We start from the raw sequence: 26,941 nt of genomic DNA on the forward strand, positions 1-26,941 counted from the left end.
AAAGAAGGTGGTTCTAAAATCATAAAATAGAGAGATTACAAATACACAATTCGGTTGAGAAATTTTTCTCTTAAAGATCCGGCTATCATATAGTGTAGAGATGGTTTTTTTATTTAAAAAATCATTCTCCCGGTTTCCATATGGTCTGATTTTTTTAGCACCCATTCTTAAATAGTGCCTAAAAGTAAAAACCGTAATTATGATTTTTTCTACGGTTCGTCGGTTAAACAGTACCCACTGACACCCTTACACCGAAGACAGTTTGAGCTACTGGAGTTAACGCAAACTCAACACACTAGTACATATTTTACTTTTTGTCACGCTTTTAAAATATCTTTTATCACCTGCAAATCTGCAATCCTGCGTTGCCGAAAACGTGACAACTAGTTTTTTAGTATTTCGCTCAAGCACAACAGTATACCCGGGCCACCATTTGATGTACAAGAAAACAACTTGACATACAAAACAAGGAGCTACAGGTCCTTCGCGAGAAACAAACATATTTCATGAGATTGATGCAATTATGCAAATACATGTCAAACTTAGAAATCAAAAACAAATAAAACAAATACATATCCAAAATAGTTAGACATTAATGACTTCCATTTGTGGGTGCAGTGTGATCTATTTATCATCAATTGCGTCAATGTTAGAAGGAAATAGTTAGTTGTTAGATCGACATAACTAGCAACTCAGATCGATCAGGACCTACAGTCAAGGCCCAAAATATATATTTTTTTATTGGTAAGTCTATTTTAAATGAGATCAATAACTTTTTGATGTTTGCGGGGTTCGATCTCCAGACTTCTGGTATCATCACCCAAAAATTTTACCGACTTTGCTAGTCGGCACCGGCGCAAGGCCCAAAATATCAATATCGATAAATATATCGGTGTACTAAAAAACCGATATATATTAGATATATAGAAATATCGGAAATATCTATTTTTTTCGTGACTAGTCCAAACTATTTAAAATATCAGAAATATAATATCGGAAATATATTGAAAATATTGGATTTATATTAAAAAATGGTCAAAAATTCAAATGATATATATTGTAAATATCGGATATATCGATTATCTCGGCGATATAAAGTTTTATATCAGAAATTCCAATATATATCGGAAAACAAAATTTATATTCGGTGAATATATATCAGAAATATCAATATCGGTGTACTAAAATACCAATATATATCGGCAATATATCGGATATATCAACGATATTTTGGTCCATACCTACAGCTAGCAAAAGTAGAATGGCCTAAAAAGCTTCAGGAGTACGTACAGCAGGTTTTGCTAGTTTCAAATCTCGCATGCATGTATGTACAGATATTGATCACATTCAAGCTATTTAATTTCCAGGCATATAATTTCTAGAATTCTATTTTCTCTAATTCACTAGAAAAACTAGTTAGGCCGGGTTCACTTATCACAAATTCACAATCTCCATGCCGAACATCGTTAAAAACTTCCTTCAATTCTGCGCGCGTCAATTCATTACCGTACATTGCATATAAATCCGGCCTATGTATGCCTACAAAAACAAACAGAAAGTTAAGGTCAACTAATCGGATTCAAGAATACATGAGATTGAAGTGGGATGTAGTTGCGTATAATGAATTTGACATGATCTAACTCACCATTTCCACTGTTCTAAAAATCTGTCTAGGCGGTCTCTAGGAGCTAGACGGTGCCCAACCGACCCATTTAGGCTCAAATTGTTTAAAAAATCGGTTGATCGATTAGGCGGGCTAGACGGTCCAATCAAGTTTTTTTTTTTTTTTTTTTTTTTTTTTGAATAATTAAATATTGAAAATTAAAGACCAATATAGACTTAGGATTTGAATGAGTTTAAAAACCTAAAGTCTAATGTAAATGATATGCCACTATAAAAAATGATATGTTTTTATATGAAGTCAATATTCTTAAACTATTACGCATTTTTGTAATAAGTATCTTTGTTTGTGTTTATTTTTTGAGTTATGGTAAATGATTATTATTTTTTTATTTTTCTTCTTCTTATAAGTGTGTATTACTATATATATTATAGATATATTAAGAAAAAAACCTGCCTAGCGCCTAACGTTTTTTTAGAACACTGACCATTTCACAATATATCGTACCCAATATTTCATTCCATCAGGCCGGCTCAACTCAAACAGAGGCCTAAGGCAGAGTCCATACTTACGCCTTTTTCTCAAACATTTAGACACATTTAGTTTTGTTAGAAAAAAAAATGTTATATACGTGTAAGAAAATATCTTTATTAGTCTATATTTTGGAATTATTGGTGGCCTACTTTTCAAGAAAAGTGTGCGTTTAGAGTCCTAATGTTTTAAATTTCTATATGAGAGAAAGATTTAGGCCTATTTTCAAGGGGATATGTTGGGCGATTTTAATTAGAGGCGTTTTTCAAAGTGAGACCTGTAAATGCGTGATTCAGCTTTCCTTTACAAATACAGTTGGATGTGAACTGAAAAGGGTTATTATTGGGACCGAGTTCGGCTTAGGAGCGAACTGCCTACGTATCTTGCTCCCGATTCGTGAGGGAGAGAAGAATCAGGTCTGGCGTAGTTCATAGGAGTGGTATTTATAGATGTTGAGAGTGAATCCTCACCCACCACGTGTAAAGTGTACCACAAACGTGGGGTCTCGAAAAGGAGGAGGCGTCAGAGACCCGCCTTTATAGGTCTGCTGTGATGATGGGGAGTAGTAGTCCGGGCAAGTAGCTTGCGGCCGGCATCGGTCGAGGGCGGTGGCGATGATTAGTAGCTTGCGGCAGTTGGTTTGTGAAAGTATACCTTCGGTAATGATTGCATATGGATAAGAGATGATGTCATAAGTCGAGGCGCTGAGGATGGAGATCGCCCGCTCGACTGCGTTATCCCCGAGCGAAATGGTAGACCACCTACATAAGGCGAAGTTGCTTATGAAGTGAGCTTTGAGGGCGTTGACATGAGATTGGTGTGGTATTTCGTTTATCTTTGGACGCGTCTAATATTCATTAGATGTGAATATTACTCCCTCATTACTCTTCTCGGGGTCGCTTTATACGGAGAAGTGATCTGGCGAGAAAGAATGGTGCCACGGTTTAGCATATGTGAGGAGGCGAACGGATGTGAACGTAAAATATTCACCGTCTTTGGAGAGATCGTTCATTATTATATAGCAAACCGGTGGTGGATTGAAGCGCATAACCGCGTGATTGGCACGTGTTTAGCATAACTTTGAGAGTCTTGCTAGAGTTAAGTTAAGCCTTAGAGCTACGTAAAAATGTATGGTGCTGGAGAACGTTGGAACTCCTAAGAGTTTTTTTGTTCGAATAAATGGTTGGCTCGTAGAGAGCGCTTACGACCGAAGTTGAAAGGTCGAGGGACCCTAGAGAGCTCGAGTGTTCGCTCTAGCATATGTAAGTGTGTTGCTCCAATGGGTCAAGGGACCTTGTAGCGCTTTATGAAGCATTCGCTTTCAGGAGAGCGTAGGTCAAGGGACCTTGTAGCGCTTATGGAAGCGTTCTGCTCGCGGAGAGCGTAGGTCAAGGGACCTTATAGCACTTATGGAAGCGTTCTACTCGCAGAGAGCGTGCTAGCTTAAGAAAGTGTATTGCTCACGGAGAGCATTATCACTGAGTTGATCCTAAAGATGTAGGTCCGCAACTAGCGAGAATTGGAGAGGCTATGGAGCCTGTAAGCTCAAGAGAGCATGCTGCTCACGGAGAGCGTGTTAGCTTATGAACGCGTATTGCTCACGGAGAGCATTCTCACTGAGTTGATCCTAGAGATGTAGGTCCTTAGTTAGCGAGAATTGGAGAGGTTATGGAGCCTGTAAGCTCAAGAGAGCGTGCTGCTCACGGAGAGCGTGTTAGCTTATGAAAGCGTATTGTTCATGGAGAGCGTTCTCACTGAGTTGATCCTAAAGATGTAGGTCCTCAACTAGCGAGAATTGGAGAGGCTATGGAGCCTATAAGCTCAAGAGAGCGTTCTGCTCGCGGAGAGCGTGTTAGCTTATGAAAGCATATTGCTTACTGAGAGCGTTCTCACTGAGTCGATCCTAGAAGTATAGGTTCTCAACTAGCAAGACTCGGAGAGGCTATGGAGCCTGTAAGCTCAAGAGAGCGTGTTAGCTTATGAAAGCGTATTGCTCACTGAGAGCGTTCTCGCTGAGTCGATCCTAGAAGTATAGGTCTTCAACTGGCGAGACTCGGAGAGGCTATCGAGCCTGTAAGCTCAAGAGAGCGTGCTGCTCACGGAGAGTGTGTTAGCTAATGAAAGCGTATTGCTCACGAAGAGCGTTCTCACTGAGTTAATCCGAGAGATGTAGGTCCTTAACTAGCGAGACTCGGAGAGGCTATCGAGCTTGTAAGCTCAAGAGTGCGTGCTACTCACGGAGAGTGTGTTAGCTTATGAAAGCGTATTGCTCACTGAGAGCGTTCTCGCTGAGTCGATCATAGAAGTATAGGTCCTCAACTAGGGAGACTTGGAGAGGCTCTGGAGCCTATGAGCTCAAGAGAGCGTTTTGTGCTTGAGCACGTTTGAACTCCTAAGAGTATTTTGTTCTGTAGAGACCGAGCTGTGAGTGGTTTCCTCATGCTGAACTGCTGTAGAGGATGAAGCGACCTCAGCGGAGATGGTCTCAGGTGATTGTTTCTCGACCGGAGGAATGGAGATCTTGGCAACAGGAGTTGGTGCGACCTCTAGGGTCTTGACAATAAGAGCGGAGGCGACCTCTGGGGTCTTGGCAACAGGAGTTGAGACGACCTCTGGGGTCTCGTCAACGGGAGAGAAGTGGTGACGCTATGTAGCGTTCGAGCTCAAGTGAGCATTATATTCAGCTAGGTGTTGTGACCCGAGTGAGTCTGTGGGCATCCTGCTTTGGAGATCGTCGTCAATAGCTAGCCTTGAATTGGCCCCAGTTTTGGAGCTTCATTGACTAGCCCCAGTTCGGAGATGGTTGTGGCTAGCCCCTAGTTTGGAGCTTGAAGAACCTGTACAAAATGCGAGAGTAGTAATTCTGGAGATGCATAGAGCATAATAACTGAATTGAGCCTATTGAGATGATAATGACTATCCCCAGTTCGGAGATGGCTGTGGCTACCCCCTAGTTTGGAGCTTGAAGAACCTGTACAAAATGTGAGCTAACACCAAAGAGTTAGTACAACCTAACAGTAGTAATTTTGAAGATGCATGGATCATAATAACAGAATTGAACTTGTTTAGATGGCAACAATGAGCCCCAACCGAGATGGTTGTGGCTAGCCCCAGTGTGCATCGGAGCTTGATTGACTGCACTAGATCGAACTAATGTCCAAAAGAAATTAGAACAAAAACCGTAACTTGGAGACTTTTCCCGGAGCGGGGTAATGTGCCCGTTCATTGTGCCTAGGTGACCGACTAAACTCTGGACTTGAGCTTCGAGGCTTGCCATGCTTCGTAGGCTTGAGACTTTTGGTTTCTGGAGTTTGGATTTATTAGGTGGTTTCTTAAGAAATTGAGACCACAGACGGCGCCAATGTAAAGGCGTGATTCAGCTTTCCTTTACAAATACAGTTGGATGGGAATTGGAAAGGGTTATTATTGGGACCGAGTTCGGCTTAGGAGCGAACTGCCTACGTATCTTGCTCCCGATTCGTGAGGGAGAGAAGAATCAGGTCTGGCGTAGTTCATAGGAGGGGCATTTATAGATGTTGAGAGTGAATCCTCGCCCACCACGTGTAAAGTGTACCACAAATGTGGGGTCTCGATTAAGGAGGCGTGCGAGACCTATCTTTATAGGTTTGCTGTGATGATGGGGATTAGTAGTCTAGGCAAGTAGCTTGCGGCGATGGTCGATGGTGGTGGCGATTGATTAGTAGCTTCTGCGGCGGTGGTTTGTGAAAGTACACCTTCGGTAATGATTGCATATGGATAAGAGATGATGTCATAAGTCGAGGCGCTCGCGAGAGATCGCCCTGCTCGACGTTATCCCGGAGCGAAATGGGCGTAGACCACCTACATAAGGCGAGTTGCTTATGAAGTGAGCTTTGAGGACGTTGACATGAGATCGGTGTGGTATTTCTGTTTATGCTAGACACGTGTCTAATATTCATTAGATGTGAATATTACTCCCTCCCAAGGCCTTAGGCAATTGCCTTTTTGGCTTTAGGGATGAGCCGACACTGCATTCCATTATATATTTTATGGAGAAGATAACCTACCGAGCATGTTGGCTAGTTGAGACTTGTTAGAATGAAAAAAATGCCATTTGTTAAACTTGCGCTAGAAAGCCCATCCTTTTTCATACACTTGCAGAGTGCGAGGCGGGAAAAAATTCACTTGCAGCATATAAACAATCGTCACTTTGTTAATCAACGTGGAAACGTTTTTTAGGCTTTGTTTGGCTGTAAGAGATATTGTATTACTTAACTATGATTAGGTGATACAAGTCATGAGATGAAGTACTTGTGCGTCTGCTCCTTATCCTGTCACATGTTTTACTTGGCTACTGTTTGGTTGACATTCACACCTATATACTCATTTTTGATATCATACAAAAAAAAACTAAAAAAAAAAAAATCACAAACAAAATTTGCAAATAAAAATTTAAAAACAAATAAAAACTCATAAACAAATAAAATAAAAAAAACTCTAATTAAATACTGAATACATAAGCACCCAATTGATTTAAACAAAAAACATCCCAAAAAAAAAAGGAAAATCCCAATTTGATGAATAATGTGAAGATTTAAACACCATTTTTTAGAAAAAAAAAAAAAATTTAATGTTAGAAAATAAATAAGGCGGAGAGAGAGAAAATACATAGTTCTATTACTAGGAGAGAAAGAGAGAATTAAAGAGAGAGAGAGACGGGGGGGGGGAGAGAGAATTAGAGAGAGAGAGCATTCTTTACGTGTTTTTTTTTTATTATTTTTTTCTCTCTCATGAATTGAAAACACGTTTTAGTGAATCTGGACTTTTTCTTTAGATTTGTTTATCCACACTTTTGTGTTCCTGCAATTCAAGAGGCTTACTAGAATATCCACGTTTTAAACAGACCAAACACATATACAAGATAAACATGACTGCCACGTCACCAATTCCTGAATATGGACTCTCTATTCATATTGCCAAACAGAGCCTTACTTGCATTAGGAAGTCCATTTTTTTACACTTGCCCTAGGAGGTCCATTTTTTAGTAGTAGTACCTGAGACGGAAGCCCAATTCCTAGCAGTAATGCCGCCTGAGACGAAAAACCCATTTCTTATATGTATATATATAGCAGTAATACCTGAGCCAAAAGCCCAATTTTCTAGCAGTAATGCCTTAGAAAGCCCAAATTCTTAGCAGCTGGATTTGTTTTGTTTTTTTGTCATTTTTTTCTACCTATTCTTTTTGTAACTTGATATCAATATAATTTACATAATGAGAGAATTCAGCTGATAGAATTTGAGAAATTTTAATACAAACCTGTTTTCAACTCAAAATTTGCTTTTTGTTTCGTTTGTGGTGTACTGGTGTGTAAACAATTATTCGAAGCACATACATACTGGTAGTTTTAAGATCACTATAAAGACCAGTAGTGAATGGAACACATTATTAACTCACCTGGAAATATGCAATCTACTATAGTTTAAGCATTTGGTCTCGCATATGATTCTTGTTCACCAAAGAACTAGAACCATGAAACTGAATCGAACCAAACCAAACCGATCAGTTTTTATGGTTCTGGCCTGATAGTCTTGGTTCGGTTTATGGTCCTAAAGTTCAGAACTGGCATGTTTGGTTCGGTCTTCGGTTTCTAGGCTTTGGTTCGAAGTGGAAACCAAACCGGACCGTATAACTTATATTTATTAAAATATTATCTGTATATTTATACACATACCTACATTTAATATAGATTTATAATAAATAAGTGCATGATTTTTACTTACTACAAACATAAATCTCAAATTTGTGTTCGGCTAGTTCAGTTCATAACTTTTGGTTGTCCAGCCTAACAGGAGGCCCAAATAGCCACCATATTTTCTTTAGCTTAGTCAGTTGGTTTTCAACATTATGTACTCGGTTTGAAATTGCTCCAAATTCATTCGGATATATGGATATTGACAATATCACAATAGGCCCAATGGCTAGCCCAAACCAAATAACGAAATTGGTTAGGTTTTATACTGGGTTCTACGAATGTCGATTCGGTTTTGGTTTTGAGAATTGAAAAACCGGTTTGTCAGTTTCTATAGGAACCGAACCAAGAACACCCCTATGCATGTACATGATGTATCAAATATGCTATAAGCTACCCAGCTAAACATTATTGATAAGACGCTATGCTAGTGGTAAAATGGAGATAGCATATCCACTTCGTGATAGTAATGGGGAACAAGGGAGTATAAGAAAACAGGTTTTTGCCCACGGTCCAAAACCGTGGACAAAGCATTTTTCCCACAATTTTAAACCGTCATAGGACCGTGGACTTTTTATGCGTCAACAATAGTCTACTCACAATCATAACCGTGGGTAAAGCCTACCAATAGTGACGGTCTTTGCGTCAGCTATTGCCGTCGGTATGGCCATAGCAGAAACCATAAGAAAAGTCATGGCAAAAGGTCACTTTTGCCGACAGTTTTGGGCCGTGGCAAAAAGTCACTTTTACTGACAAATTTGGGCCGTGGTAAAAAGTCACTTTTACCTAAGGTGTTAGACCGTGGGAAAAGGACATTTTTCCTACGGTTGTGATTTGTGGGATTTTATTTTTAGCTACGGCTATAGACCGTGGCAGAGTTTTTTTTTTTTTTAATAAAAAGAATAATTGATATTTCAATTCTTAGATCTTTTCACCTGCAATCCACAAATAACCACCAATCACCTACCATAGGTCTTATACTTCCAAATAACCATCATACACCTCATTAATTATCCCGAAAGATATATAAAAAAAAAACTCGCAAAGCCAAAGATTGAATTAACCAAGATCTTGAAAACAAGCATGCTAAGTATATAAAAATTAATCATCCATACATGCAAGTTAATGCTAAACACCACGTATACTTTTTTATACAAGCACGAACTATGAAAATCAAAGAAACAAACATATATATATATATATATATATATATATATATATATATATATATATATATATATATATATAGTACTTCTCTAAAAAGTAGCTACTTAAGTTAACTTCAAAATAAGTACGTAAGTAAAATTTCACCTACAAAATGATTTTAAACATAATTTTTTATGGATATGATATACTCAATATTAAGATTATCTCTACAAAATTTTAGTTCATTTGGAAATTTCTAACAATGGCAAAAAACGATTACAAAAATTCAATATTTCTAGACCGTTAGATTTATTTTTAAAGATGACAATAATTTTTATCTATGTTAGATGTTTTCAAATGAGCTGAAATTTTGGGAAGATAATCATTATAGTGAATGCTTCGTAACCACAAAAAATTAGGTTTGAATTCATTTTATAGGTGAAGTTTTTATTTATCGTCTTATTTTTAAGCTTAACTTAAATAAAACTTTTTAGAAATTATTATATATATATGGGGAGGGATAGAGGCACATTCATTATCTTGACATTCTGACTACATTTTCGACATACAAATGAATTAAGGCCTAGTTTTTTGTGGAGATGATCTCCCCGCCATGAAGATCATTCTCACAAAAAATCATAATATTTGGATATGTCTAACTATGTAAAAATTAGTGTTCATTTGTCTTCATTTTTAAACTTTTCATCTAATGGTCTAAAAGTTTTGTGAGCATGTTATAATGTTAGACTTCTTTGAATAAGCTAAATTTTTGTGAGCATGTTCTCCATGGTGGGGAGATCATATCTACAAAAAATCAGCCCTTAATTCAACTTTTAAGTCCATGATTTTGCTTGAATTAATTTACAATGTGGCTATAATATGCGCATAAGAATGTGCCTATCCCTCCCCTATATATATATACACACACACACACCTTTCAGCAAAGTGTTTTGCCATTTCCAACGTTATTAGCTATCTAGACTCATCATCACAAGTTCACTACTAGACCTTACATTTGCAGCTTAAAAAAATAAACTAACCATGTCAGCCAGCATTTGTTGAAGCACTCTAACCACCTGGGCTCTTGCCGAATGTCCAACAAAATGAATAAGATGATCTTCATCCCACTCAGGGTAGTGCCCTACATTGAGATCAAATACACCAACACAGAATATGAAATTCAACAGATATACAACTTCCACAAATAAAATGTAACAATCTCGCCAATAACAATCTTCTAACCTTCTTCATATATCCTCCCAAACTGCGAATGACCAAATATATTGCTATGTTCTTCTCTATAATCTACTTGTCCACCTTTCAAATAATAAAACAATTCACGAGCCCTGACAAATGCCATCAAAGACTATTAATACTGAGTAGTGGAAAATGCTTCCAGTGACCCACATCAGCCCCCCATTTTTTTTCCTGAGACTGACACATCAGATTTTTCGTAAAAAAAGGAATTCTACGCCTGTTTTTGCCGATTTCAATTGTTCGGGGTAACCCAAAATAGATAAAAACCTCTTTTTATATTCTCTTTTCAATTCTACTAAACACTCCCAACTCTGTAAAAAAAAAAAATCATCTTTTCAAACCCTCTCTCTTATTTTTCTCTTCTTCCAAAATTAAACTAAGAAATTGTTCAGATGATAGAGTGATATCAAAATTACAGAAGATGCTGTTCTCTGGCAACACCTCCTCAAATCCCTCCAGATCGAATTTCATTTTTGTTTTCGATATTAGAACTTCGGACTTCAAATTTATCTTCTTCTTATTCTATTGGCGTCATCATCTTCTTGGATTCATTTGAGATCTTTCGTGTATTGTTAACTCATTCGCCTTCATTGCATGATATATTTGATGTGACCAAAACTTGCAAGTCTTGCTTTTAAGGGGCAACATGAGACTCTCGGACAAATCCACTTATTCAATGGGAAACATATCTTCTTTGTTCACCCTTGATCTAGCAAACAACATCTTAGCGGGACATATTGGTGCAAGTTTTGAGAATTTCCAGTTTTTGGGTGCACTCTACCTAGATCACAATAACCTTACCGGTGATTCGCCAAAACAAGTACTTAGGCTAGCCGGACAATTAACTTTTCTCGACTTATCTCATAACTCTTTGGTTGGGCGCTACCTTTGGAAGTCGGAACCTTCTGAATCTTAGAGTGTTGGACCTTTCTGACAACAGTATCAATGGTGAAATTCCTTCCACTCTTGGTAATTGTTTAAGTTTGCAATAACTGTATTTACAAGGTAATTTCATTCAAGGAGTTGTCCCCTCTTCTTTTGGCGGTTTGAAAGGTATTGAAGATATCGATCTTTCACAAAATAACTTGTCAGGAAAAATTCATAAACTTCTTGAAAACCTTGGTGCTCTGGAAAGTTTAAATCTATCATTCAATAACTTTGAGGGTGACGTACCAATAAGAGGGATCTTTGAAAATGTGAGTGCATATTCAATTGGTGGAAACAGTAACTTATGCGGGGGTGTTACCGAACTTCATTTGCCGAAATGCCCTATCTAAATGTCAAAGAAAAAGGAAATATCTCTTGCTTTAAAGGTGATACTTGGTGTTATTCTCCCTCTGTTAAGTATATCATTCCTGCTTCTTGCATTTTGCTCGAAGCAAAAACATTGAGCAAATCTTTCTTCAAAACTCTTTTGGAAAAGTAGTCTCCAACGGATTTCTTACAACGAGCTTCGCTAAGCAACAAATGGTTTTTCTCCACAAAACTTGATTGGTACGGGAAATTTTGGATCCGTATATAAAGGTGTTCTTAATAGAGATGAAAGTATTATAGCAGTGAAGGTGCTCAACCTCATGGAAAGAGGTGCATCCAAGATTTTCATGGCCGAGTGTGAAGTCTTGAGAAAAGTTCGACATCAGAATTTATTGAAAATCAAGACTGTTTGCGCCAATATTGATTTCGAAGGTAATGACTTTAAGGCTTTAGTTTTTGAATTCATAACAAATGGAAGCTTAGAAAGTTGGTTGCATCGAAGCTCATCAGATAGATCACGAAGGCCTTCGAGAAACTTGAACCTTATCCAAAGGTTAAATATAGCAATTGATGTGGCTTCTGCATTGGATTATCTTCATAGTTATTGTCCAACGCCAATTGTTCACTGTGATCTGAAGCCAAACAACGTCCTTCTCAATGATGACATAGTCGCCTATGTTGCTGACTTTGGACTAGCAAAGTTTCTTCACGGGAACACTAGCATTTCTATTGAAAGCGAAACAAGTTCAATGGGCGTAAGAGGAACTCTTGGGTATATCCCTCCAGGTATGGGTTTAACTGTTTTAATTAGTTATTGTGAATTTTTTGAAATCTATGATCGTACTTAAAAAAGCAATGAATGTTGTGTAGAGTATGGAATGGGTGCAGAAGTCTCTACATAAGGAGATGTGTACAGCTATGGAATAATGTTGTTAGAGATATTTATAGGAAAGAGACCAACTGAGGCAATGTTTGACGATAGCCTAAACCTTCACAACTTTTGTAAAGTAAACTTAACTGTGGGATTGATGGGCATTCTCAACTGTTTATCATTGGATATATAGGCATGCATTTCTCCCTCTTTTTATCATAAGTTCAATTCCATGATTAAGTTTAATAAGACTGTAATTTCTAAAGTGTGTTCATACATTTCATTGGTGGTGATTATAGAAAAACTCAACTTTCTTATGATGTATGGCCCTGATATGTCAGTATTTTGTTTTACTGTTTATATGTTTTTTAATTAATTAATTCCATTTGATTAGTAGCTTTTGATCGGTTCTCATGAGCATTTTCGTGTACCATATATGCATTCTATATATGATTATAGAAATAGCTCTGAAGTGATTAACCTCGGGGTAAAAGTTTGATTCGACTTTTACACATTACACCACAACACCATACCAGTTGTTGCCTCTTTGAAAATGCACACAGTGATCATGTCCAACTGTCCAAAACTGTTGTTTTGTGGTGTCAAGGGAACAATCACTGGGCTCACTACATTGGATTCGGTATTTTACTCTTTATGTTTTACGCATAATACAGCCAGAACCTAAATCTCACTGAATTGCAGTAAAAGTATGTTTGGTAAAATATATGACTTACAACTTTAGGAGATTTGTGCTTACTCTCTGTAACAACACAAACATTGTTTGCACTCTAAGTCTGAACTGCTGAAGTGTAACAAACAAGATATCCTGATGCATGCTCCAAAGTCCAAACCTGCTTATAAAAAGATAGTATTAAATCTGGCTAGCTGCTAAGCTGAATAAAATAGACAAAAAGAAAAGATAAAAAGAAAACAAACTACCAGATCCTACACCACTAAATAGTACTAGATTAGTTAATAAAGGATCAAGATACCTTGCTTCTTCTCGAATAGCACCAAAACTTTTCTCAAGGCCGGTTGCAGGCTGCAGAACTAAATAGATTTTCTGTTCTCAGTTGTGTTTTACACTCTTCTATGTCACTGGCAAGAACTTAACATTGAGTTTGATGAAATTGATGTCTAAGAATGACTTTCGCGGCTAGGAGGGGATTCAAGGTGTGTTTGGGCACTATGACCTGAAACAACAGTATATAGTTAGTAAGTAATAATGGAGCTTTGACTATAACGAGAACTGAAATTGGAGTACTCAAATGTAGTGAAAAATATAGTAATATTAAGTTTGTTATGATAAAAGATTTTGGAGCTATTATGCAAAGGACTGAAAGATGTCAGCTTATGGAATGCAACTAACACAATAGTAGCAAGTTATCATTCCAAAAGTGCAAAAGGAGGCACCACCTTGGTATTGTTAATACTTGGTACCACCAATCAATTTTGTTTACTCTTCCTTTTCTCTTATTTTTTTTTCATACTTTAGGAAATCATGATACTCAATGCTCAATGCAATGCTCTTTTATCGTATTTGGAGTGAAACTTCAATGAGGAGTACGTACACTATGTCAGTTTAGTATTCTTCCTTTGCCATATGTGTTTTTTTTTCACCTACTCTTACTAATTTATGAAGCCTTGATATGAGGCTATCTGGCTATGACGTGAAGACATGTTAAGAACAAAATCTATAGATAATATCCTAAGGTGGTGTATGTATATTTTTGTCAAAAGTAGATTTAAACTTTGAAGTGCTAGGTGTTTTTGTTTGTATCACTTTCTTTTTCTTTGAAATGCAAAACTTAGATATGAACCATGTGAGTGAATCACTTTTAAATTTCATGCACTTATACACAGGAACTTACTATCAAAGAAGAATATTACAATAGGATAGGAATGCCAGGACGTGAAATAGACGGTAGAAGAATGACACCAAAGGCAACATAAATAAGGATGTCAGAGGTGATTTTGAATAATGCGCCAAAGGCAACACAAGTAAGACACAAATAAGATCGCCAAAATCGATTTTGCTCCGAGCTAGATTATAGTTTTGAATGTTTTTTCTTCAACAACTTTGGACTCTGGTTAAATTTTCAAATATTCTCAGTTGTTATTTGCAAGGGTATTTGACAATGTTTGTAAGTAGTGGATGTATACTCTGTATGTTCTATACCGTCGAAACATTTTGCAATTCATAGTACATAAGATTTTACTTTCTCTATAGTGTTTTTAAAGAGTTTGCGTTGGAGATGTTAAGAGGGCATTGTAGAGTAGTAGTGTTATTTACAAACTATACTATATGTTGTGTTGTGATTGTGCTGGAAAAAAAAAACATTTCAATTAACAAACCCATCCGGATCAGGATCATGACTATCGTTTTTATGCACAAAGTAATTCCTAAACTTAATCTTATTGCCATTATTTACTACTTCCGGCATCATGTCAGATGGTTGGTTTACAGAACTATCTTTTTTTTGGTTTTGACAACTAGAGAATAATATTAATTGGAGTACATGCTAATATGCTAATATGCTATGCGTTTTTTTTAGGATGCAATGCTTACAACCAATACTAAAAAGTGGTGGGTTGTAATGTCTAGATAGAAGAGAGCATTAAAGATTAAAATAATATAAAATAATGCAAACACGGGGAGGGGCAAAGTTTCATTAATAACGAAACTCTTCAATTTTCTCTTTTCCTTCTTTATTTTCTTCATCTAAAAAAAGTAATCTTTCTTCTCCAAAAATGGGAGGTTGATCCCAAAAGTAAATAAATAATTTACGAAGAATAATGGAAGTTTACAAGTAGAACGTAGCAAACGTTCCAAGGTAAGATTTTTTTTCTTTCATTTTTTTTCTTTCTGATTATTCTATTAGTTAGATTTGTAATAGATTTGTTTTTTATTTGTTCAATGATTGTTTGTAACTGAATATGCTTTTGAATGATTTCATATTATTGTCCAAATAAAGCAGTTGATTATTTCATTGTTTAGTACAAGTCATTATATATACACTTTTAATTGCTATGCAGTTAGTTTGTATTCAGATGTTGGTTTGTAAACATAGAGAGTAAGCAGCATTGTGAAAGAGATGACAAACATTTGTGTGGTGCAAATGTGACTTATCTTGGCCCAACCCGGTCTCGAAAATAACTACCTCAAGGACAAGCTTTTAAAGTTGCATCTAATTCGAAAGACTATAGAATTCAGTTGACATATATAATAGTTTCCTGAAGTAGTCCTAAGTACAAGAAATTGATGGAGCAAATGTCAATCTCCAAAGCAGGTAACTTGAATGATCAAATTGACTTGGGAATCTAAAGAAATTACATTTTTGTTGTGATAACTATTATTTGTCTCAATACTTCAATATTGCAAATGATGCAATATGGTGTACAAACAATGAAACAAACATTTATTGTCACCTATATCATGATATTCATCTAAATTTGAAATTGACAACGATTTGTTTTTCGCTACTACTGATGCATCAGCCTGAAAAAATATATGCATTACACTTACTAGATCAAGGTTTGAGAGCTTGCAATTTCTTTAAAAAAAATAGAAAACCATAAACCCTTCAAACAGTATGCAATGAATCATTATCTATCAATATACATATATTATTTATTCAAGTGGACTTTAGGCTTTTGAGTCATTAGCTATCTATGCAGCAAGTCCGGCCATAGGCCGGGCCAAATGGCTGGTAACAACATAAGTAATCCAACTAATACAGAACAAAAAATCACACAAACGAAAGTAGCCTACCTATTATGTATGCTTGTTAAAGAGCCCAAGTCATGAACTAGTACCCTTTCATCTTTCTCCTCCGCTCCAACGAAATACGACAAGCCTCCTAATCTCTACAAATAAGATAAATCCCAAAACTCCAATCAATAATAAAACGAAATAGTGAAAATCCCAAACAAAAAAATAAAGATTACAAGGCACCCTTGACCAAATCTAAAAATTCCATGAACCAAAACAATAGGAGGCAGCTCATTACTAGAAAATACCTGGAAGGGGGAAGTACTTGGGACACAGAATATGTTGTGACGTTGAGCCTTCTTAAACTCTTTTAAAACTGCCTGGAAATCTTTTGCAAGTTTAGCATCGACAATCTTTTTGCGTGCCTGCAATTAGATAGGGGAAAAAAAACCACTCAGTTACGAAGAAAGAAAACTTTTGAAAACCATATATTATAAACTACATCCAAAGAATCAATCAATTTGTACTTACACTAACTTCGGATTTTCGGGAATAACACGTTCATCGAGACCCAAGGGATCCAACTTGGCCTTCATGTGCCCATTAACTTGATAAGCTCTCACAAGCAACAACAATCGCATACTCTCCTGGATAGTTTGCCCCGAGATGCCAGGAGATGTGGCAGCCTGCCCGACAAAATTCCTGAAGAAATTGTCCCAAGACTCGTCCACACTGCTTGGATCGTCTTCCCAAGCTCTCTGCAGCTCCTCTAAGTAAATACAGCTAGACCCATCAAGGAAACTATGAGTCAGCCTCGACAGGGGAACCGCACAAGGAATCGGTGCAGTTGCAGCTTGCACCTTGGAATTGATTATCATTGAGTGAAAGTATCGATTACTACGGGGTTGAAGAACCAGTGTCCCATTTCTCTTATCTTAGAAATGTCGATTACTACAAGGTTGTTAGGATATCTTAGAAATGTCGTTTAATCTAGTAAGATACTGAATTATGATGACTCCAAACTAGTAACTTGCTAAGTTACATTGACATGGATAAGTTGTGTACGGATCCGACACAAATGCGAAGTGTCTGACACGGCAAATATAAAAAATTGAGGTATATGACATACACTGAGTCTGTGTCGTGTCCGACACAGACACGGACACATCAATACGTAGCCAACACGAATTATTTTTAAAATATGGTGTGTCTATGTAACATAGGTAATTTGACATTCTTCATTTCAGACTAGAGAAACTTTTCTATACCCAAGAACTTTATAATAGTAAAAACAACTTTTAAAAGAGCTTGGACACTGATTTGTTCGAAATCATCAAATTTGACCAAATTCACACAATAGTATAACACATTGTCAACAATTTAGTAAAAGAAAGAACACAAGGTTTTGCAGGAACATTATTTAGAAAGAAAGAAAAAGTCAATGAATCGATGATGATACATGATTTGAGAAACTGGTACTTACAGCAAGAAGGCCTCCTCTGCCTGGAAAGCTTTCTGTCAAAGGAAGTTCCTCGCTAGAAGGGAGCAAACCTTGTTTCTCAACCCACTGGCGTGCAACATCAACATCAACCCACTGACGTGCAACTCAGCCCAGTCATCCAGAATGAGTATATCAAAAATAAAGTTGGAAACAAAATGTACTCCTGAAGACTTGCTCATTAACAAAGTTGGACTCCACCTTCCCCAAAAGTAAAAGTATACATAAGTTGAGATAGCTTACAGCTTTAGGATTGTTGGATGCAACACATGAAGGTTGGCTGTTTGATAGATCCCATAGTTTTACCTGAAATCAGTATAAAGAGTACTAAAAAATCACATAATGGTAACAAGTTAAGAGCTGACTCTTCTTAGACACAAAGGAACTTTCTTGGGGGATGTTGTTCAGAACTTCAATATTCAGCCAGTTATCTTGCAGTCCTACAAAAGGACACCTGTTCAGAGTTCAGATTTCCCACCACTCTTCATATGTTGTTAATTTCTTTATTAATAGGAAGTTAAAGAGTACAGTATCCATTAAGCTATTCAAAATTGTTCAATTACAAATACAAATACATACAAATACAGCTAGAGTTTAAGTAGCCAAAAGTTATTTGCCAGATACTAATGTGTACGTCACTATTTTATCGACAGGACATACCTTTTGCTTATCACTAATATACCCAGAACCATTATACAAACTAGCCAGTCAGTAGAGGATACGGCCTTAGCTGGTTTCAGCCTATATATAAGAATATAACAGGGAGATGTCCTCTTAGAACTTTCACATGGATTTTAAATCTTAAAAAGGGATTCGCATGAATACATGACTTATATAACACCTTCGTGTTTAATCCCCTCCGACAGATGTCCTCTTAGAACTCTGACATGGATTTTAACTCTTAAAAAGGGATCCCCAAGAAATACCTTAGTGTTTACCTAAAAAAGTAAGATTAAAAAAACTCAAATACCATAGTGCTATCTGTAGATTAAAGCAATTTATGTGTAAGAAAAAACTAAAAGTGTATCTCACTGATTGTAATCTTATTTGAGTTATTTCACACAGTTACGCAATGCGTAAGTGAAGTGGGGTCATTACTCCTGTCTCTACCTTTTTGGAAGAAAATAATGTAATGACGAAACTATCTATCTTAAGATGAGACTTTTAAGAGTATATAAGGGCAAAATAATCTACTAGACAATCATGTGAATTTACGTATTTGCCCAACTTTTTATTTAGCATGTAAATTATTCCAAGGATCACATTTGGTATTAAAGGAAAAAAGGCAATTGAAAATCTGATGCCGAAGCCTTTATAAGAGGAGAGGTTTCACTTACAATCAGAAAAGCAAATTACTGATGAATTTAGTTAAAATCAATGTATGATGAAGTAAGAGTTAGCCTAGAGTTCTTTAATAAAAGACACAAAAGAGTACATACCATTTTATCAATGGACCCCGTTGCAAGCAGCTGCAAACAAACCATACAATCGATTAAAGCAGCAATTCAATTAGAAAATTTGGAGATTTTGGGTGAGAAACACATGCCTTAGGTGCAGAAGTATTAAATGAAACTGTAGTAACAGCCTCGTCATGAGCATGGAGAGTGAAGCATGGCTTGCAACCAGAATCTGGGTTTGATGCAGCACCCCGGACGTCAAAACCTTGCACAGTACCATCTTGAAGACTGACCTAATAACACAATTGGAGATAAATTCATTCAACTCACCAGTATTGGGGAGATCTCCTGTAAAGGGAATTGGTCGAACTTCAGAAAACTTATTTAGACCTAAAGATCATCCTCTTTGTTGGGGGCAGGAATACACCATGCTTTCTTCACCACATAATTTCTAACTTTTAATATTAAACCTGTCAACAGTGAGGTGATATGGTGTCACATAGTATTCCCTGTTTAGACTTGGAATTTTTTTTCCGCTATTGTACTTGTAGGTTGCTTTTTCTATGAAACTCAACTAATAAAGAATCTGTTACGTCATTTTGACAGGTATGAAATTACAGGTTGATATATGGGTGTTTAAAAAGAATCTATTACGCCATCTTGACTGAGTATGAAATGAAATTACAGGATGATATATAGATGTTTTGGTCAAAAAGATCCAAAAGACAGCTATAAAATCTAGTTCCTAAGCTCTAGCACAAAGACTCAACGACATGTGCTCTGCCATCTTGAAGGACTATTCCCGTCCCAACACTAGATTACATGTTGATGACGAAAATAAATTTCAAACAGCATTTCAGAACGAGTAAATTACCACAAATGAGTTCTGATCATTTGGGTCCCATGCCAAGCTTTCAACGTCAGCTGTAACTGCTGACCTGATACCTGTATGTGAAGGATACCTCATGTCCATCTGCGTGAAATAGAGAGAGAAGAAATCAGGTTTAGTACTTAACTATTTATTTAAGCACTTGTAAACTTGCATTACCAATAAGCCTTCAGGAGAGGCATGGTAAGATCACCACTTTAATAGAAATGTAGTTTTTTAAACATAGGATGTCAGTCCTTTGCAGACATATCTGCTTTATTACCAATCACAATATATGATACAGGAAGACCACCAGGACCACCAGATCCTAGAGGGGTAGAAAATGTACCAGTTGCAGCAACCTCTGCTGCCCACTTTTGCAAGCTTGCTTTTGTCCTTCTTTGAGAGAGGTCATGAACAAATATTACGCCTGCAATGGAATATCAGGCAACAAGAGAAGAAAATTAATAATCTTTTACAGAACAAACATAGAATTAACCAATCAGACATATCCTAAAATGCATAGCAATTTAGTTAGCTGTTAAACTAGGGATCTTTAGGTAAAGCTTTAGCCCAGGGAAAAATAAATCTCATCCAGAACCCCTCTAAAACTAGAACTTAGTTAACACATAGTATACTAGTAGCTGTGTAGAAAGGACAACTAAACACTGGGATGACAAGGACAACAACTTTGGTGGACTCTAGAATCAAAGAATTTTAATCATATATAGTATTAATTTGATCCAATATATATATTCTTCAACGCTTTATCCACAGAATGGAAGGCCATTCCTCACCACTAATTTGTGAATAGAAAAGAGACCGGCAATCTTTGTATCGTTCATGCCCAGACACATCCCAAAGTTCAACAAAGAAATCCTTGTCTGCATCACCTTTAATGCTATTTGAGGAGCTACCATAAGTTGTATGCTGGATAAGATGAGGAGATTAAAATTAGTTCAGAACTTGAATTTTCAAAAACTTCATTCTTCCATAGATCTTGCTTGCATTTCCATTGCCTACAAGTGATGATAACTCCATCTTCTGCATGATTTACACAAAAAGGAAAATTTGAAAATGGTTGCTTAGGATATAATAAAAACTCTTACTTCTAAAGAGTTCTTCTAGTAAATTGAAATTTGAGCAATCTAGGCAAATAGAGCTAATCCATGTCAAATTTAATACTTGATTTGGACATGATCCCTAAATTGATTATATATATATATATATATATCGGTTTGTCTAGAGTGCCACTCTTATAGTGACACTCTTATCTCACACTTCTACTGGTCCGTCATATCTGTTTCTGAAATCATCAAATCTAATTCGAAATAAAGGGTATAATGGTAATTATAGTGTTTCTCTCCCAAATTTCGTTTCTCAATCTCCAGCAAAACCAACGCCTTCTCTCTCTCTCTCTGTCTCCTCTCACTACAGAAAATCTTCAAAAATCGAAACCCAAAATCAACAATAACTATCATTCATAATCCAAAATCAAACCCAAAATTTCGAAACCCACAAATTGATTCACGAATTGATTTCGAGTTTGATTCACAAATTTGCCTCTTCAAAAATCGAAACCTAAAATCAAATAACCCAAAATCATGGTGCATGCTAACGTTTATCATAAATGTAAATCTCTTTCACTCTTTTATTTTCATAAGATTTATTATTATTGTTTGTTTCATTTTTATGATAATCATGCTTTGATCCGATCTAATCTTAGTAGTTTATGGGTTGTTTAGATCTAATATTTCAGTTTCACATAGTGCTTGGTGTTCTGCAATCCACTGCAAATGCTACTAGTTTTCTACTTATCAATATGTTGAACGAGGGACACGCCATATTTTTTGCAAGTTCAAAGTCCACATTAAGGGTTCAATTCCTTCTATTTTTATGTTGTATCATGATGAATATGTAAAGTTGTGAACCATAATTTAGTTTCGCATTTCATTCATTTAATTTCCTTTAATGTATAAATTTGAACACTCAATCCGATTTTAGCCAAAGCGTCCAGTTAACTATTTAGTCAGTAACTAATATATTCTTTCTCCCTTGGTACATGTCCTTTGCGACCTCCTTCACACTTGTGTAGTGCCTTATGCTGCTAATAAAGTCCTCTTTGTTCATTAGCTTACTAGCAGTGGCAGAATCTAGACAAGGCTATAGCCTCATCAAATGATCAGTTTGATTTTGAGGTTTCCTTCCCTTCAATCGCTTCGATCTCATTGTTGTCTTTGCTATTTTACTTAGTTACATTTCAATGGATAACTAGACTATATTTTACAGGTTAGTTACATTTCTACGATAACGAGACTATATTTTACAGTCGGTGGCACCCTTATTTCTGAATCCTTGACTCCAAAAGAAGGTGTTGTTAAGAAAAGTTCATTCTGAGGAGAAATTTGGACCTCAATCTGAAAGAATAAAAGCTCGAATGGCTAAGGTTTTTCTTCCGTTCTTTTTTTATCTATATATACTGTGTGTTTCTTTGGTCCAATGCATTTGGTGTTAATGAGGTTTTGAATCATTTAGGTGTTCCGTGGTCATGGTCTTGACTACGATGTGGATGGGCTCACGTAAGCTTGAATCAAACTTTAATTCCAATCGTTACAAATAGATGAATCAAGAAACCTTTGCTAAATTAACATTGACCGATATGCTTAAATATGTAGGGGAAACACTTTAGATAACCACGGACTCATAACATTTGCGGGGCATCGGGTTACGATAAGCAAAATGCTCTTGTGGAGGAGTTGCACCTCGGCTATTTCACCCAGGAGAAGTATATAGGAGACAAGTGCTCATTCTGTGATCATAGCCCGACAATGGTTTGCAGTTTTTATTTTAGAAATATTAACAATGTGACTCTTTGTAACTCCGATGCGGGGAGTTTCTTGTAGAAGGCGCTAAAAAGGTTGGAATAGAAGGAGCAAATGAGTTTCTTGATGACCCTAATAAGGGAGTCCAAGAGGTCTATTCTCCATAAACAAATAGGTTTTTTCTTACATTTACACTTATTATTTTCTTTTTAAAACTGACATTCTTCTTGGTGGTTATCTGAAGGTTTACGCTGAACTTGAGAAGTACTCCGACCACATAACAGGCATTCCATACTATGTGGTATGTGCTCCATCTCATCATTATTCTCACTAAGAAGTAAAAGAAAATTTTCCTTCTGTTGATATTATGGATTTTTTTTTTTGCTTACTAAGACGATTCTTCTGACAGATCAATGGAAAAAACAAGCTCGATGGCAACAACCCCCGAGGTCTTTGCAAGAGCTTTTCAGGCGGTGACTAAATCAATGTAACTAGGGTGCATTTGTTGGAGATTTGTACCTACCTTTGTTCACTTTGAAAAATAAATTGGTTTGGATTTGAGGACGCAGTTGTTTATGTACTCTATTGAAGCATTCTATCCCCGGCATACTATGTATTCTATTGAAGCATTCGTCTCCCAGCATATTATGTATTCTATTGGAGCATTCGTCTCCGAGCATATTGAAACGGATTTGCGCATTTTGGGATGTAATGGTGATTTTAACATGACATTTGTCTATTGTGATATAGTAGCTAACCATAATTCTTAACTTAAATTTAGTCAACTTAAAGCTCTTCGGTTCGCATAAGCCAAGCAAATACAAATTGAACTGCACTTGCCGAGCCAGATATAATGTCATTGATAACGTTCGTTCCTCGAGGATTGTGATTCCGGTGTACACCATGACTACCAAATAGTGCGTGTAATAAAATTTGAAGGATGTACATGAATGCCCATTGAGCCAAGTCCGAGTGAATAATCTTAGGATGTGTTCGATTTGTAGGAATATAGTTCCGTGGGGAACTGCCATTTTATATGTTTAGTTTGATTCGAAACTTCGGAGATACTGAGACGAGAGAAACCATGCTCAAAAATTGCATTTTGCCAAGTTCGACTGTTGAAAACACGTATTTTTTACAATCCATATGCACACTTCGTTTGAGACCAACTTAGTTGACAATATTTATCTTGGATATTCACAAATTGTACAATTTCTTCACTTCCCCTTCAGTTTTCTTTACCCGTTGGTCCTTTCCGCCCACACCGTTTGGGACAAAGTCCAAACAGACACGCCATTTTTTTTTGCAAGTTCAAAGTCCAAACGGCATGGCCACACCGTTTGGACTTAGTTCCAAACGGCATGGCCACACCGTTTGCGACTAAGGCCAAACGGTGTGGCCATGCCGCTTGGACTTTGAACTTGCAAAAAATATGAAATGGTTCTGTTTTATTTTTGTCCCAAACGCATGGCCACACCGTTTGGACTTAGTCCCAAACGGTGTGGCCATGCCGTTGGACTAAGTCCAAACGGTGTGGCCATATCGTTTGATTTGAACTTGCAAAAAATGGCGTGTCTGTTTGGACTTTGTCCCAAAACGGCATGGCCACACCGTTTGGACTTAGTCCCAAACTGCATGGCCACACCGTTTGGTACTAAGGCCAACGGCATGGCCACACCGTTTGGACTTAGTCCCAAACTGCATGGCCACACCGTTTGGTACTAAGGCCAAACGGCATGGCCACACCGTTTGGGACAAAGTCCAAACGCATTACATTTGATTGTTGAAGGTGTTTGATAGTTTTGTAACATACATTGAGCAATCAAATTATTGGAATCCATTCCAAGGGGAAAATAAGTTATCCCCAAGGTCGATTAGTTTTTCGGTTTCTTCCATTTTGCAAAATATTTGACTTAGTTGTGATTGTTATTTGCATTTTGTTAGTTAAAATAGTTAAAGAGAACTTTGTTTTCCGATCATGTTGAACGATTTATTCCCGGGGATGCCAAGTCTTGTGGAAGGGAGTGTAATTAATAGCGAGGGTAGGATTCAAGGTCGCGATAGCAATAGCTAGAACCAATTTATACACTCTTTGATTCCTTTTGCCTCACAACTTTGCCTTAAAATTGAGTCTGCCTCACAAATACCAAGACAAGCCAAAAGAGTGAAAATAACTAAATAAGCCACTTATAGTTCGGTGCACCGCTTATAGTTTTATCTTGAAGGCACAGTTGATACATGAAATTCATAATATATGAAATTTCTATTTCTCCTCCCCGAAAGTATAAATAAGTACAACCACAAGACAAATACATGAAAAACTTCACTCATCAACCTTATTTATAATCAAGCACAATTGGAATTTGAGCACAATTTTTTCATGAAAAACTTTAGCGATCGCGTCTTCATAATCTACTTCTTCTTCAACAATCGCATCTTGATATTGTTGATACTTCAAATTCGATAAAATTCCATCTCATTCATTCCTTCGCCATTGTACCAATGCAAGAAGACCTTCCTCTGAAACATAATCGTAAATTTTTTGCACATAACTGTAATCCAAAGCAATTATTGTGAAGCTACATCCAAAGCAACTTAGGATAACTCATCATCGACAACGCCACACGACATCCAAAGCAACTTAAGCCAATAACACCTTAACCAGCCACTTGATAATACACAAAACCGCTAAGAGAAGACAGACCAACAACAACTTAAATATTAACATTCCGATTGAGTGTACTAGCACCCTGCTTATCAAAAACCTACATGGATCCTGCTTCATCTGAACTACTAGAAGCTTCCGCACACACGCGGACGTGTACTAGCACCACTGACTGTCCTCACTTTGAAGATATCATTGTCACTTGAATGGGAAAATGACTCCGATCATCATCCGTAACAGCATTTGCTTTTCGCCCCTTCCTCGGCCTCTCTTACTCCTTTTCCTTGCGGTGCCAATCGATTGCTTTCAAGGCTTTCCTCTTGCCTTTAGGGGAAGTCTTCTCAATGTGACCCAACAATTTTACTTTCTAGCTCCTTTGTGGTTCTCCCCTTGGCATATTCAATCTCCTCTGTTTCAACTAGAGGTGACTCGAGTTAGGTTTGCGTTTCTTCCTTCCACCATTAAATGAAAAATACAAGATTACCATTCAACAATTTTTCTAACGGATTTTCATGCTTAGAAAGAACTTGTACCATAACATATTAGGATATATAAATATCTCGGTGTTACTTGTTGGCCTCTTGCTTTTAATTGATCGGAAGTCAATTGTTTATGCTCTAATAGTTAATTGTCTACTAGGAATACCACTATTCTATTACTATTATTATTGACTTGAGGCCATATCTTTCGAAAGAAATAACTTTTCATTGAACACCAAAGAAATAGAAAGTTTCACATTGATTTTCGTTTGTATACCTTGGGACCACGATCAACCAAATTGAGCCTATTCATTTCTGTTTACAAAACAATCAAGAACGACTTGCGAATGACTTGAATATGCATAACGCTCTCCATTGTGTTTTCTCAAGTTATTCGGTGCTACAACAAATAAATATTGGAAAATTAGTATATAAAATGTAAAACAGAGTAAATTGAGTTCCATATCAGAAGTGAAGAACATACACATACCGGAAGAACAACATTGCACAGTTCTTCATATGTCATCCGCCTGCCTTCGCTCATTATCTAATCAAGTAGGCCTGTAAACAAGATTTGGAACTTAAAATTCTGAATAGAAATAAGTAATGGGAGTGGAATTTGTGTGAAATAAATAAATAATTAATTTAGAGAGATGTTTTAATTTAAAAGGCTTCGAAATTCAAGAGAGAGATAGAGAAAAAATAGATCGAGAGAGAAACCGTACCTGTTTGAATCCTTCTTCATCGACACTTGAATGGGGGTTGAATTTCTGGAGATGGTTCAGTTTTTGTAGATTCGAAAATTTCTAGAGTGGAGAAGAAGACCATGAGAGATAATCAAAAATTTCGCATTTTTTTGTTTTTAGGTTTCCGAAATAATTTGAAATTTCGCATTTTTATCATAATTAGATCTGATGATCTCATCTTGAGATCTTACGGTGCAGGAGAAGTGTTAGATAAGGGTGGCACTATAAGAGTGGCACCCTAGACAAATATATATATATATTTAAACCTCAAAATGATGTTCGTTAGAATTACCTGTTTTTATTTTGTGAAGAGTGCTTTGGGAGGATAAGGTCTCTCCCTCAAAT

General features: G+C 36.7%; 1 protein-coding gene and 1 pseudogene across 8 annotated transcripts; one reads left to right on the forward strand and one right to left on the reverse strand.

Annotated features, from left to right (window-relative positions):
* Positions 1-1,259: 1,259 nt before the first annotated feature.
* LOC147510833 (uncharacterized) lies at positions 1,260-26,941 on the reverse strand. Of its 8 annotated transcripts, XM_086602662.1 has the most exons (16): positions 26,889-26,941; positions 20,682-20,928; positions 20,234-20,314; positions 19,891-19,989; positions 19,166-19,309; positions 19,059-19,088; positions 17,863-17,925; positions 17,605-17,715; positions 16,653-16,981; positions 16,430-16,546; positions 16,182-16,276; positions 13,402-13,602; positions 13,144-13,260; positions 10,270-10,373; positions 10,068-10,168; positions 1,260-1,539 (listed from the first exon to the last, which is right to left on the reverse strand). In XM_086602662.1, the coding sequence occupies exons 3-10, from the start codon at positions 20,297-20,299 to the stop codon at positions 16,492-16,494; spliced, it is 897 nt and encodes a 298-aa protein (XP_086458788.1). In that variant the 5' UTR covers positions 20,300-20,314; positions 20,682-20,928; positions 26,889-26,941; the 3' UTR covers positions 1,260-1,539; positions 10,068-10,168; positions 10,270-10,373; positions 13,144-13,260; positions 13,402-13,602; positions 16,182-16,276; positions 16,430-16,491. The 8 variants fall into 8 exon arrangements, with proteins under 8 accessions (XP_086458788.1, XP_086458792.1, XP_086458789.1 ...); XM_086602666.1 differs by lacking the exon at positions 1,260-1,539 and having other exon boundaries at positions 9,963-10,168; positions 16,653-16,904; XM_086602663.1 differs by lacking the exon at positions 1,260-1,539 and having other exon boundaries at positions 9,963-10,168; positions 13,167-13,260.
* LOC147510834 (uncharacterized) lies at positions 20,320-23,187 on the forward strand (annotated as a pseudogene).

This window comes from Coptis chinensis, chromosome 3 (genome assembly GCF_015680905.1).
Source record: "Coptis chinensis isolate HL-2020 chromosome 3, ASM1568090v1, whole genome shotgun sequence".
NCBI lineage: Eukaryota > Viridiplantae > Streptophyta > Magnoliopsida > Ranunculales > Ranunculaceae > Coptis > Coptis chinensis.

Bases quoted from the DNA above. Each gene is read 5' to 3' on its own strand.
- LOC147510833 (XM_086602662.1), bottom strand. From the start codon at position 20,299: ATGACCTCTCTCAAAGAAGGACAAAAGCAAGCTTGCAAAAGTGGGCAG. The intron at 19,310-19,890 runs GTAATTTACTCG...TTGTGTTATTAG, and splicing joins ATGATCAGAACTCATTTGTG to GTCAGTCTTCAAGATGGTAC. The intron at 19,089-19,165 runs GCATGTGTTTCT...GTTTGTTTGCAG, and splicing joins TTAATACTTCTGCACCTAAG to CTGCTTGCAACGGGGTCCAT.